The sequence below is a fragment of the Lutzomyia longipalpis genome, chromosome 2, assembly GCF_024334085.1.
Source record: "Lutzomyia longipalpis isolate SR_M1_2022 chromosome 2, ASM2433408v1".
Taxonomy (NCBI): domain Eukaryota; kingdom Metazoa; phylum Arthropoda; class Insecta; order Diptera; family Psychodidae; genus Lutzomyia; species Lutzomyia longipalpis.
In genome coordinates, this window is record NC_074708.1 from 25,405,604 (window position 1) to 25,419,641 (window position 14,038).

Below are 14,038 nucleotides of genomic sequence, written 5' to 3' on the forward strand. Positions count from 1 at the left end.
TCAAACCGGAAGTCTCTATCGGTTACCACTCTTGAGTTATAAGGCAAAATGTGGAGTCCGGGCCGGCAGGCCGGCCGGCCGGATCAAAAATTTTCCACCACCATTTTCGTAATGTGGGATGTCTAAAACGTGCTCATACCAAGTTTGAGCCCGATCTGAGGGGGTCGGTTTTTCCGACGATTACAATACTTGGTATGCCACGATTGTGGTATACCAACTAATTGTGAGCTTTATTACGAAATTCATTAGAAATGTACTGGTAAGCTGACCAAGCTTACGAGAGCTGTGTTTCTTTCAGTGTACCAATTTTGTGAGAGCAAACTAGAACGCAAATTAATTTAAATACGCGCAAAATCGGGAAAAGTTGAAAAGTCATACCCTAAGAAATCTTTGAAACGCCATATCTCGGGAACGGCTCCATAGATTTTCGAGTTTGAGCTATCGTTGGAAAGGTCTTAACCTCAACTATAACATATTAAAATATGAAGTAAATCGATAATGGAATTTTCGAAATATTCGAGTTCGAAATTTTCGAAAACTTTGTTTTTGATTTTAGCGCCTCTCGCGGTCATTTCTCGAAGTTGCAATGTTCTACACATTTGTAAGGTTTCACGAAACCTTTCATTTGCGCTTGAGTTGATCGAAATCGGACTTGTAGAACCCGAGATATGACATGCTAACTTTGGAAGGCTATATCTCGAGAACGGCGACATAGATTTTCTTCATTTTTGGCATGGAGCTAGATAATATAGTCAGCTATAACATATCAAAAAATGAAGCAAATCGATAATGGCGTTTTCGAGATATTCATCGAAAACTCATCGAAAATTTTGTTTTTGATTTTTGGCCCCCTAGCGGTCACTTTTGAAACTTTCGATGTTCTAGAGAGTTGTAGGGTTTGTTGAGATCTTTAATTTGAGCCCGGGTTGATCGAAATCGGTCAAGCCGTTTTCGAGTTATGGTCGATTTTCGATGAAAAATTGTGGCGGCCATATTGACTAAACGGCTTGACCGATTTTCGAAAATGAGGTATCGTTGGAAAGGTCTTGATGGCCCCTACAACATATAAAAATTTCAGATTTTTAGCTATTACAGGGGCTGAGATATAGCGAAAACAAAATTTTGAGGTTATCCAAAATGGCGGACGGGGGGGTGGGGGGTAAAATTTGACATCATAATCGGATGTCTTCCAGTCGATATTTAAACTTTACCGTTTACCGCAAGTCTCTATCTATTACCGTTCTCTTGCAATTTAACGTTGTACTACGGACGGCCGGCCGGACGGCCGGACGGACGGCCGGACGGACGGCCGGCCGGAAAAAAAATTTTTTTGGCGCATACGTTTTTTGGAATGTGGGGACTCTAATTCGTGCTCATCCCAAGTTTGAGCCCGATCTGACGACTTTCGATTTTGCTCGGTACACAAAAGCTGTGTCTGAAAGAAACACAGCTAAAATCTCTCAGATTTATTTCTTGATAAAAGGAGTTCATGCACTTTTTTTTTATTATTTATTTTTTATTTATTTATTTTAAAATATGCCCTTTGAGGATCTTTTATGACACAATTTGAAAATAAGGTTAAGACGAGTTAAAGAATATCTTATAGACGCACTTTGAAAGTTCTTGTTCTGATACTTAAAAATTCTTTTCGAAAGCTTGACGTTTAATTTTCAGCAATCGTTAGACGTTTCATTACTAATTCTTGACGTTTTCTTTTCTAACGTTCATCAATGTTTGACTTTTCTTTTTTTAGTTTTTAAATTTTTTTTTAATCATTTGACGTTCTTTTCCTAACATATTACGTTTTTTTAAATTTTAAAGTTCTTGTTCCAACGTTTGACGTTTCTTTGATAATTCTTGACGTTTTTCTAACGTTCGTCAACATTTGACATTTCCTTTTTAGTTTTTAACATTTTTTTTTTAAACATTTGACATTCTTTTCCTAACATTTTACTTTTTCTAACATTAAAAGTTCCTGTTCCAACGTTTGACGTTTCTTTGATAATTCCTGACGTTTTTTTTTAACGTTCGTTACACGTTCTAACAATTTAAAACGTTTAAAATATCATTTTTCATATTAGAAAATTACTTTGATCTGATAAAAAAAATTCTTTTCATCCCTTAAATAAACTTTTAGAGTTTTCAAACACCTAAACATCTTGCCTAGCACGTCACTGCTCAATTGCTAAAATTAAATAATAAAAAAAGCTCCAAAGAAAAGTTCATAAAGTTTGATCTTGAATGCCCCTAAATTAATTCATGAAAACGTTCATTTCAAGGTTATTTCAATTCTTTAAGCATAAACTATACTGAAGAGGTGCAAAAAGCTCAAGCAACAGTGCTACATATTTTGACGATTGAGCTTGATTAAAACACATTAATTAAAGTTATATATTCATCAGTTTTCAATGCGCGAAACAGGTGATTGACAGCAGAACTCTTCCTCTTTGCCGCAATTTTCGCTGAAAGCCTTTGCGATAGAGACATATCCCCAAAAAGTTTTCAATGTATATGTATATATTTTGATATAAGACATTTTGAGATGTTTTGGCGAAAGATGCCAAAGTTTGAAAAGGTTGTAAATGGAACGGATCCATTAATAATTTATTAGGCTTTCAAATCACGCCCAGATTTCTCAGAATTTTCCTCAAAGTTCCCACAATATGTGCTTGAAAACAAGCATCGTCCCCCCCCCTCACGGCGCCTTACACACCCTTCCCCCTGGAATATCATCTTTAATCCTTTACCCACCATCTCCGCCGTGTGCTCACTGAAGCTCATTTGCACGAGTTGTTTGCCATGATTGTTTAATATTTTGCGAACTCTCTATTTGCGTCATTGTTGCGCACATACCACCAAATATATTAGATTTATTCCACTTCTTCGACATTTAAGATGGATGACGGTGTGTGAGGATGTGGAGCACACATCCCGCAGCATCCCATCCCCGTCAAGAACGGTGTTTTCGAGGGGGGTGAAAGTCACCAGAAACCACCCCAAAACTCAACATATTGTTGTTTGGAGAACTCCACAACTTTGCTTCACACACGCCGACAGACTTTATTATTAAATAACACGTTCAACACATTTTCAGATTCCCCCCCAGAAGAGTCACACACTTGTGCGGGGGTGGCGGTGGGGCTGCTGTGGAACGGGGGGTGTCTATTGAATTGCACAAAGTTTGGAGGCCGCAGTTAAATTGGCATAAATGTCTTACAGAGAAATAGTTTTTGTATGGCCTCGGGGCCCATGTGGGAAAGCACATAGTGCTATGCTAGAAAAGTAGTGTTGTCGTCTTATGGTCTAGCTCGTCTAGCTGTACACGAGAAGCTCTTAAAAGAGTCGCATTCGGGCATTAGTTGGGTGTTCGTGAAGAAGGAATAAAAAAAAGGCGAATGTCTTGAAGGAAGAAAGTTGGTGGGTTAGAAAGTTGTGCGTCTCACACATGCAAGACTCTCTTCCCTAAACTTTTTTTTCTGACACTTAGCCCACCTCCCACACCCCCATGTCTCATGATTTTCGTATTTTACCCTGTGAGAATTTATGTTGAAAACTTGTAGTGCCGGGGGGTGGTGCAACTTTTATCCATGTGTCAGACAGTAGGTGGATGGGTGAATTATGTTCAACAGGAAATGCACTTCTATTTATGATGTTGCCCTAAATTTGTACAGCTCGTCTGAGTTTGGTTGATATTTCCTGGATAAAAGAGCATATAAATAGGGGGGAGGAGGAGTGGAAAAGAGGGTGGAATGAATCAATAAATCAACGAAAAAAATTCAGATTTCCAAGAAAAATTAGCCAAAAAGAATTTCCGATGTGGAAAGGAGTTTATTCATTTTGTGTGTATCATAATTTAAAGATACAAAATAGACATGGAAAGAATTATAACACTGTCATTCAAATTTTAGTAAAGTGCTACTAAAGTCTTTAGTAATTGACCTTTAACTAAAAATTTTAGTAACTATAACTGGAAATTTTAGTCATTTTGACTTGTCTCACTAAACTCTTTAGTTCTCTTCACTAAAGTGTGTTTTACACCCTTAAAACTAAACTTTAGTAGCCAATTTAGTCAAATTATTCACTAAAGTTTCCAATATATACATAACTACTAAATTCTTTAGTTCTGTGAACTAGAATTTTAGTAGAACGTTTTTTACTAAAAATTTTCTACTAAAGTTTCGTCAGTGCTAGTTTGAGTACTGGCAACAAAAATTTGAATGACAGTGTACAGAGAATTGTCCTTAGAAAAATTATTTTAATTAAAAATTTAGTTTAATTTTTGATGAAGAAAAATGTACCAATCAGTTCTAAAACTAAAAATAGGGCTGAAAAACGCCATGTTGAAAAACAACAGATGGCGGCCATTTTGAAAATCCTATTTAACAAATACCTTTTGTGCCCAGAAAATAAATTACAAATCTATCTATTCTATAATTTCGCATTTCTGTGTAAAATAGACAATCAATTCATTTATTTTTTTAGTTTTTTATAAGTTCTATGATTTTTTGAATCATTTAATGTGTTTCTAACAAAACTTCCTTAAAAATCTTAAAATGAATAAACTCATGTCTTGCACTATTAATTTTCTCTCACAGTTATTTTTTTTGCTTACGGATTTTTATGACTTTTCTACGTTATCTTTCGAGCCATTTTCTGAAGTAATTCACTCCAGTATCGTCTTCTGAAATCATTCGTCTTGCGTCCACCATAGTCTTAGTGCTCAATTTTTTCCCAGGATATACCCCATCAATTTTTTTTAAAGAAAAAAAAATTTCTTCAATAAAAAAAGTTAAACAACAATTTTTAGCAAAAATAAAAGAATTTATTTTGAGAAAATTTCTAAATAAAAAAATCAAAAAATGCCTGCTTCACGTTTTCCGGGAGGGTACTGTTGATGTAAGTTTGGTGCGCAAAGTTCTGGCATTTTTAGCGGTTGGAGAAAAAGGTAGTACAGCCGGATGAATGTGGAGTGTAAAAGAAAGAACTGAAAAAGTGTCAAGTTACACTAATTTTATTTTGATAAGACGACCCCTCAGTCACATGAAAGTTTTCCTCAAAAGTGGGTGTATGTGCACCATAAAGCTGAAAGTGGGAAATATTTCTGATTATTCCACCAAGTGCGCGAAGTCAAGCAGGAGAGACAACCCCGCAGCAACTTGTGGAACTCTTCATCAGGGTGGTAAAAACACAGTGCTGCAGGTATTCAATGACGGGGCTGGGTGGGGGTGTACAATCAAAGTTTCAGCACCAACTGGGCAACTTGGCTGGTGAATGGGGATTTAGGGTAAATGTGAGGGGGTGGAAGGAAAACATAAAACGTCTACATGAAATTAGGATGCAAAATTGAAAAGTAAAACTAAGTTTCTTGATTTTAATGACAATATTGGATTTATGTGTTACTAAAGTATGTGTGCTATGTGTGTATATATTGTAAGATATTCCACAAGTTTGTCGTTGCACCAAAACCGAAAAGCTTGTTCTCCCAAAAGTGGAGTTTATGGTGCAAAGTGTTGGTTTCCTCAACCCTCTTCTTTGCCCCCTTCCCCCTTTTTGCTACACGATGCACGAAGAGTACATCACTTTTGATGAGTACACCGCAAGTTTTTAGGGGTGCTAAACTACCCCCCAGAAACCCCATCTTCATGGTGCACGGTTTCCTTCGTCAGACACACACCAAGGATTACAAATTAATACTTAATCCGCACGCTGAACTCAACCATATCTCAAATTTTAATCCCACACGACATCATTAATCCACGCTCTATTGCTGAATTTGTAGGCTTTTGCAGTAGAGAACTTTAAATGCTCAAACCCCCCCCCCGCCCCCACCCACCGGAAAATCCCCAAATTTTTCCACCCCCATGTCCAATTCAAATTAATCGTATGCATTTTTCACCACAAATGTGACCCTAAATCACGAAAGTTTTGTAATACTCGTGGATATAACAATGAATTCCATTTAATTACATTGCATGGACATTTTTCCACTCATTCTTCACTTTACTTTTTTGCTGTTGTTGCTGTTGCAAATAATGTTAATCGATTGATTGTGTTTAATATAATCAGTTTTATTTAAATTACTTTCACAAATTCAATTTATTTTTAAACCAATTGGGTTGTTTCCATCGTGGAATAAATTGCACTCAATTGTGATGAAGTTTGCCAATGAGTTTATGAAAATTGCACGGCTAAAATCTCATGTTTGGATGATACACATACACAGAGGAAAATAAGCTTTCAAATTTCATTGCATAATTAACCTGAAAGAGCATCATTTTACTAAAGTCAATTTAGAAAATTGCTCAATGGCAGTTTGAATTACATTTTCCGAAGCACCATAATCGCTATAAATCCTTAAATTAAATATCAAGTTAATTTATACCTACATATATCTCTCTGTTTTATCAATTCAATTTTAATTCATCAAATAGCACAAAGAGAATTATTTTGCTTATCAATACTGGGCTATGTCAAAGAATTTACTTTATATTTGACGAATTTCCAGGGAGGATTATAGAAAATAAAAATTTTAGAACTCTAATTGCTTGTTTAGAATACCCTCAACGGTGTGTTGTAAAAGTTAATCTAAGTCGTTAATCCATTACCGGTATACAATTTGGAATACAACACCTATGAGATTAAGTTTTCAGAACATCTGGAAATTTTCATTTTGCTAAGCTTCGATATTTGTTTATTAACAAAATACTCACCCAATTGAAAAGTTTTGATTCTTTTGCAGTAAAGTAGTTTTAGAACAATTAAAATGTTTACGTTTTGCAAAATTTTAAATTTTTTATTAAATTTCAACGTTGAGGCTTCAGGAAAAGTGCGTATTTAACTGCATTAAAAATGCATTTAGGTGCTTCAATATAACGAGAAAATTGAATGTATTTTGCATGCTTACAAGGAAAACTGCATGGTTACTATCAGAAAAATCTGCATAAAAACTGTATGGTAAAACTGTAATAAAAACTGAATAATAAAAAAAAATGCTTTAAGAACTGTGGTAAAAATGTATAAGGAACTGCCTTCAAATGCATAAAGTACTGTTTAAAACTGTGTTAAAAATCTATTATGAACAGCAAGAAAAATGTATCAAGAACTGCTTTAAAACTTCGTTGAAAAATCTATTAAGAACTGCAAGAAAAATGTATCAAGAACTGCGAGAAAATGCATCAATAACTGCTTTAAAACTTCGTTAAAACTGTTTTAAGAACTGAATTAAAAATGAATTAGGAACTACTTCAAAAATATATTTAAAACTGCGTTATTATTGTATAAAGACCTAAATTAAAAATACGTTAGGGAATTACGTTAAAAATGCATTTAAAACTGCAAGAAAAATCCATGAAGAACCTCGTTAAAATTTTAAAACAGCATTTTATTCTGCGTGTGTACAGTTATGATAAAAATTGTATCAAAAATTCCAGAAAACTGCATAAGGTCCTTTAAGTATTCTAACTGCAATTTTTTATATTTTAATGTCAAATCCTAAAATTTAATCTTAGGCTAATTAAAACTTCTTTCGACATAACTTCAGGCATAACTTTCATCTAAATTAAGAAATAATTAATTACGAGATTTTCCACCATTCTCATGAGGTAAAGGACCTTTCTGATTTATTTTTGAGCCGATTTTAATAATGAAAATTACTTTTTTTAAATACAGATTAAATGGTCAAGCATTGATTAATAATTTAAAATTAAACCAACTAATTATCAACATTAATATTGAAATATTCCACCTCAAACTAATTCATGAAAATTATTGTTTTATGCATTTCCGTCTTTTTGCAATAATTATTTTATATTAATAAATTATTTAAATTTTAATACTAACTGAAAATTTATTCCTGCGGAAAATCCAAAATTAAACAGAATTAACAAAAGTATAAATTTCATTGGCTGAAAGAATTAGAGGTTTTTGCACTCAAAGACAATCCATTTGGTAATATAAGTCTAAAATTAAATAGTTCATCATCCCCTCTATATGTGTGGGGAGGATTAGCTTAGATGGAGTCATATGAATAATTCTGTGTGAATTTAGGAATTAATGGGCTTCTCCGGCGTATTGTCCGTGCGAGGTCGAAAAGTAAAACTTTCAATAATAAATATTTGCAATGTGAAAATCCCAGGAAAAGCATGAGGGGATGTGGAACTTTTAGTTCAATTCATCCCGGGGCGGGGGATCCTGTGTGTGTGTGTATTTTATAGAATTAGAAGTAGCAAATCTTCGTTGATTCCTTGGGTGGGATCGTTAGGGGATTGTGTGGTGCGAGGCAAGAGAAGATTCATTGTCATCCCACGGAGTTTCGCACTTAGTCTGGGGTCGTCTGGAGGCCTCACCCCTTCCGCCATTTGCGAGGATGGGTCGCTTGTATGCAGTTTGTGCTTTGCTCAAGATATTGTACTTAGCTGTTGTGGTTGTTCTTCCCTCCGTACAATTATATGCATGCACTCTGGGGCGAGGGGAGAATGGGGTGAGTTGGGAGGGTTTTAGTGGAAAAACAGAGGAGGGGTAGTAGTGAGCTTCTTGCAGCCCCATGCATACATATATACGGAATATGTGAGTAGTGTACGGAAATGTGAATTAAGTTTTGTTTGAGAGGATAAAGTTGACCATTTCCCAGCTACCATCTTCTTGCTTGCTTGTATGCTAAAACTGTTTGGTACCCATGGCAAGTGTTGGTGGTATAGAGGAAGAGCTGCCAGTCTTGTGCATAGTTCAAAGGGACGACGGAATCCATGTGGATGAGAAGCTACTCCTGGAGGGGGTGGGCCAAACTATATACACGTACATATACAATGGAAACAGAGGGTGGGGGTGAGGGGTGGTAAACTTTATGGCAAGCCTGGGATTTGCAAATTCAATCAAAGTTGTTTTCAATTGTTTTGTGTTTGGACTCACAGAGAATTAATGTTTTCACTATGTGCATACTAATTATGCAAGTGTCAAAAGAAACTTTCCCTATCTTCTCTCTTTCTCTCTTTATTCCCATTTTCCCCTCATGCCTCTCATCGCTCTCATCGCACGGACGGCGAGGAGCAATAGCGTGATTTCCTCAAGGGGATCTTTTTGGTTGTTATTCAGCACTGTGTCGCAAATTGGGCAACAACAACAACACTCACAAAAAAAAGTTATCATTTTGAGGAGTGCTGAAGCAACATAGAGGAGTCCGAGAGAAAGGAAAGACCACAACAAACCAGCCCAAAGTGCAGGAGAGAAAAAAAAGCTCGAGCGCATGGGAAGCACAAAATGAGATAAAAGTATGGAAAGCAAATCAACAGAAACATAATCCACGCTAATTACTGTTGCGTTTTGTACATAAAATGTCTTGGAGGCAGTGCGACTGGATGTCTGCGCGACACAAGGCTGGTACACATAATTAGGTTCCTCGTGACCATTGTCGACAATTTGTGAGCCGACTTGCCCGGATTCATGCATGCATTGGGTGTTTGGTCGGCTCTACTCTTGCCCCGTTTCTGCTGGGAAAGAAGAAGCACGAAAAGAAATAACTCCGGCGCGAGGATTCGGGCAGTGTATCCACGGCATGGCATGGAAACGCACATCCATGCGTCCTTTACACAGATAAAAAAAAAAGAAAATCTTGAAAACATTTCTCAGAAATATATTTTCTAAATTTGTCTTCCAGGAAAAACATAATTTTATTAAAATCTCCTAGATTGGATTTCTTCGTAACGTACAAACCTAAGCTATTAAAGTGAATTCATGAAGGAAATTTTAAAATATTCTTTGAGAAGTATTTTAAGTAAAGGATAATTTTTTAATGAGAATACATAGAACTGTTTTTAAATGAATTTTGATTGGGTTTTTATTCTTATTAAAATTCTTTGTTCTTTACTTTTTTTTAGCTTTTCCGAAAAGTAATTTTAGGTGTTTTAAATATATTTTTCTGAAAATAAAAAAAATCATTTTTGAAGTCTCCCTCGTTTAGGAGCATTTACCTAAGTATTCTATCCCCTATTCTAAAGAATTTTTAATAGATTTTTTTTTTCAAAATGTTGATAATTCATTTCAATGTATTTCAAGTTTTTTTTTCATATTCCAATATTCTTGATCTAAAGATTCATTCACATACCTAATTTAAGAAAAAGATGATTTTTGGTTTATTAAATAATTTTAAAAGATTTAAATAAATTTAAAAAGATAAAATATTTAAAGATTAAATGCCTAATACGAAATACCTAAATAAAACTAGGAGTGTTTATCCGGATAAAAAAGGATATTCGGAATAATTATGAAAAATTATTCGGAGACTTAAAAAAAAGTCTAGAAAGAAATAAAATAAATATTCAGAATATAACTGAATAAATATATCTACTAAAAATATCCCGTTAAATTACAGCTTTTTGAGAAATTTAGTTCAAAGCTAAACTACAAAACCTAAAACTTTGAAAATATAAATTTAGGGGATAATTTTAAGGGGCAACTATTTGAATAAAAATATTCTGATATTTGGATTTAAAAGAGATGAATTGGAAATATTCGGAATTTTTGTTAATTTTCAGAATATTCGGATTTTATTATTATGTATTCAAATTTTATGAGGTGTTTACTATTCGTATTTTATATTCCGATTACTTATCCGCTACTATTCGGTTTATTTGTCATTGTTCTGATCATTCTAATTATTCTTAAAAATTCAAAATATTCTTCAGACTAACACTCCTTAGAAAAATTCTTTCGTCCATTAAACAAAAAACTATTTTTTTTATTAAATATTGTGGCCCTGAAGCTAAATTAAAGCTTTAAGGAATAAAGAATATTCCAAGTTACCTTTTCTATTCCAATCTGTTCAACACCTTTCAATTTCTAGGCTACGAAATGCTTAAAAATCAAATTACAACGCATAAACGTCAGATCGTGTTACGAAATGCTAAGTTATGAAAAAAAAAATTTTACATCCCATTTCTACCAGTGTAGTTCCTATATAGCTTTAGCAGATTTGTAAAACAAATCCCCAACACAAAAACTCGCTGAAATAAAATTGGTAATTTTTACAGTGTACACGGTGTAGTGAGAATAATTTTCTGTTGCACATCGCACCTCTTTTGCGCTACCATCCTCTCCTCTTCTTTTGGTATCCCCAACAGAACGCACAGCTGAATGCATTGGATGGCAATATCTGGATGTGGAGAGATATGCAGAGATTTTTGCAATTCACTGCCAACTTTTATATTGTTCCCCCGCAAGTCTAGCAGAGTCACGTTGCAGCACAGTGAGGAAATTCTTGTATTTATTAATTATCTACATATCACACCGGGGGTAATGGGGGTGTGTGTGCTCTCTGTGTGGAAGAAATTCACCTAGAAGGGAAGGCGGAGGGGGTGGTACAATAGCTTGGTGGAATTTGTGGTATTTCCATAATGTGAACCATCGAGCTTGGGTAATTCATAATACTAAAGGGAGAATCGATACTAATTGACATGCACTTTAATCATATACCCTCCTCGCATAGTATGGGCTCCTTGTCCTGCCCCCACCACCCTCCGTCGTCCCCGCAATCTGTGTCACGGGGATTGTGAGATTGAAAACTCCTACTTGCCAACCCCTATTTCCCGTCATTGGGGGTTGTTGCCTCCCCCACGCTATGTTAGTATTAGCAAACTCTGCAGCCGTTTTAGGTGTGTGTTGGGGGGTGATCCATAATTCATAAAGACGACCCCCCATCGTATATACATATATGGGGGGTTGTCGCAGAGCTTCCCGATGACACACATCCCGTAAGATTTGCTAATGGAATGGTGTTATTAATTAGGAATAATTATTTTAGGTTTAATTAATCTCAAGTTTTGTGCTGTTCCTTAAATTGTCTCCCATTCATTCGTTCATTCATTGCTCCGGGAAGCTTCAATTAATGCAAATTCAATTCAACTCCTTCATACATAGCACACCAAACATGCCTATATGTAGTTGTCGCATTCACTCTCATGTTGATTTTTCTCGTTTTTCCCCGCAAGTTTAGGGAACTTTTTTTTTTCATTTCAAATCATGCTGCTGCTTATGTTGAAGCAGAGTGAGAGGAATGATGTTGCAAGGGGGAAAAAGAGTGGTAAAATGTGACTTTTTTGTCCAACTCTTTTACCGCACTATCTTCCTCTAATTCACGACAAACTACGCATTTGATCACTTTCTCCGATGTACCCGGTTATGTTGTCCCCTTCTGCCGGAGATGGATAGATGAGATGGTAAAATGTGAGCATAAATTGCTGTCTTGCTCCCACTTGATTCTTCTCCGTATACTGAGCATAGTTTATGCTCTTACACACCGCACTGCAATGTAGGGGCATCTCACTCGGAAATCCAATAGAAAGAGACGGGATGTGGGTACAGCTGAAGTCGCGAAGGCCTCTGGACAACATTCGGGTTTAGTTGCATTCGCGCAGCCAACAGTTTAGTTTAGGCTCTCACCCACGAAGGTCGTGCTAAAGCCGTTGCTCTCAAAAACCACGGTTAAAGTGTTCCGCGAATACGCAATCAATAGGAGCTGATTCTCTCAAGAGAAAAAATCATCTCTCTCCGAATTTTCGTGCTGCAGCTTTTTTTTGCAAAAGAAAGCTCGTGAAAAGCTCGCTGAAAAAAAAATCGCAAACAAGGAAATTTTGAAATCCTTGGAGGATGTTTAAATTGGTCCTAAAAAATCCAATTGTCGCGCTACGTGTGTGACACCAGTGTTGGGGTTTTCAGAGAAAATTTGTGAACAAAAAATTTATGTTTTGTGTGAAGTTTTTTTGCGTTCTAATAAGTTTGTTTTGAGTGTTAAAAAAAACATCTTCATTCTCTAAAAGAGAAAATTTGTAATTCTTCCATTTTTATCTCTGATTTTTTTTTTATCATTTTGGAGAAGTTTTACATTGTTTCCCGCAGCATAGTTTTATGATTTACACTGTGTTTGTTTAATTTTTCTTGGTTTTTGGGTGTTATCTTGAGCGTTCCGCAAGTTTTATTTTTTCAACGAAAAAGCGGATTAGAGAAAAAATTCTAAAAGAGAAAAAAAGCAAAAATGGTGTTTAGTGGTGATAAAATGCAGCAAATTGGTGTTTTTTGGCTGACAGCAGCTATGCTGTGTATGCTGGGCTCACTCACGGCAGCCAGGAGTAGCTCTGGCCTCCATTCAGAGCAATCGGCTCCGCCGTCTCGAGTGCAGCAGTGTCGCGAAGGATGCTTGGAAAAGGTACGGGGGGCAACCCACCTTTTTTTTCTTTTACCTCGTCATTCTTCCCCCATTCATCCACCCACCCCCCACATGTTTAATTGCTGCTGTTGGAGCTTTGGGGGCTGTAGACATAATTGTGTGTCTTATGTGCAATGTTTTTCCCTTATGCTGTGTGGACGACGTCACAAACTTTAGAGTGCAAAACATACATAGTTTCGTGCGAAAAAAAAAGCTTTTGGAGCTCCCTTATACCTACATACATACAAGAGCCTGTAGCATATTATAGGTAGTGAGTGGAGCAAAAGAAAAGTGCGATGTGGATTTGCATAAAAATGCTCCACCAGAGTCAGATTTATGTGTTGCTCAACAATATGTAGGAGAAGATATTTTATGTGGTGTACATGAAATAGAAATACCATTTCCCATTGTATTTCCCTTCTGGCTCTCCTTCGATACTTCCACCCTCTCTGCCCCACATCTGGGTGCTTCTCCACCATCAACTAAATAGTGTTTTATGTGTATTTTTCTTATCCTTTTTTTTGTGCTATGTTGTTGGTTGTTACTTCCCGCCCGTGTGCTCTCTCTCCCCCTTCGTCACATGACCATAAATCTCCGCATATATACACGAAAAACCAGGCTATGTGTGTTAAAATGTTTCCCATTGGACTTTTCCGAGCATTGCAGAAAAATTACGATACTTACAAAAGGAAAAACTTTTCCTTGCTTATCTATTTTGAACGTAGATTTTTCTCTGCTCCCCTCTCCCCTAAAAACTCCTTGTGTGTGTCAACTTGGTGGATAAATCGAAGAGAGAGAAGTCAATTGTGAATGCTTTCCCCGTGGTTGTACTGGACTCTTTTT

General features: G+C 36.0%; 1 protein-coding gene across 2 annotated transcripts in view; it reads left to right on the forward strand.

The window, feature by feature from the left end:
* Positions 1-12,387: 12,387 nt before the first annotated feature.
* Positions 12,388-14,038, forward strand: part of LOC129789723 (uncharacterized) — a 274,016-nt gene continuing 272,365 nt past the window's right edge. The window contains exon 1 of one of the 2 annotated variants that reach the window (XM_055826739.1): positions 12,388-13,195. In XM_055826739.1, coding sequence (XP_055682714.1) covers positions 13,025-13,195 — 171 coding nt within the window. In that variant the 5' untranslated portion in view covers positions 12,388-13,024. The remainder of the gene's footprint in view (positions 13,196-14,038) is intronic. The other variant, XM_055826740.1, reaches the window with a different exon arrangement.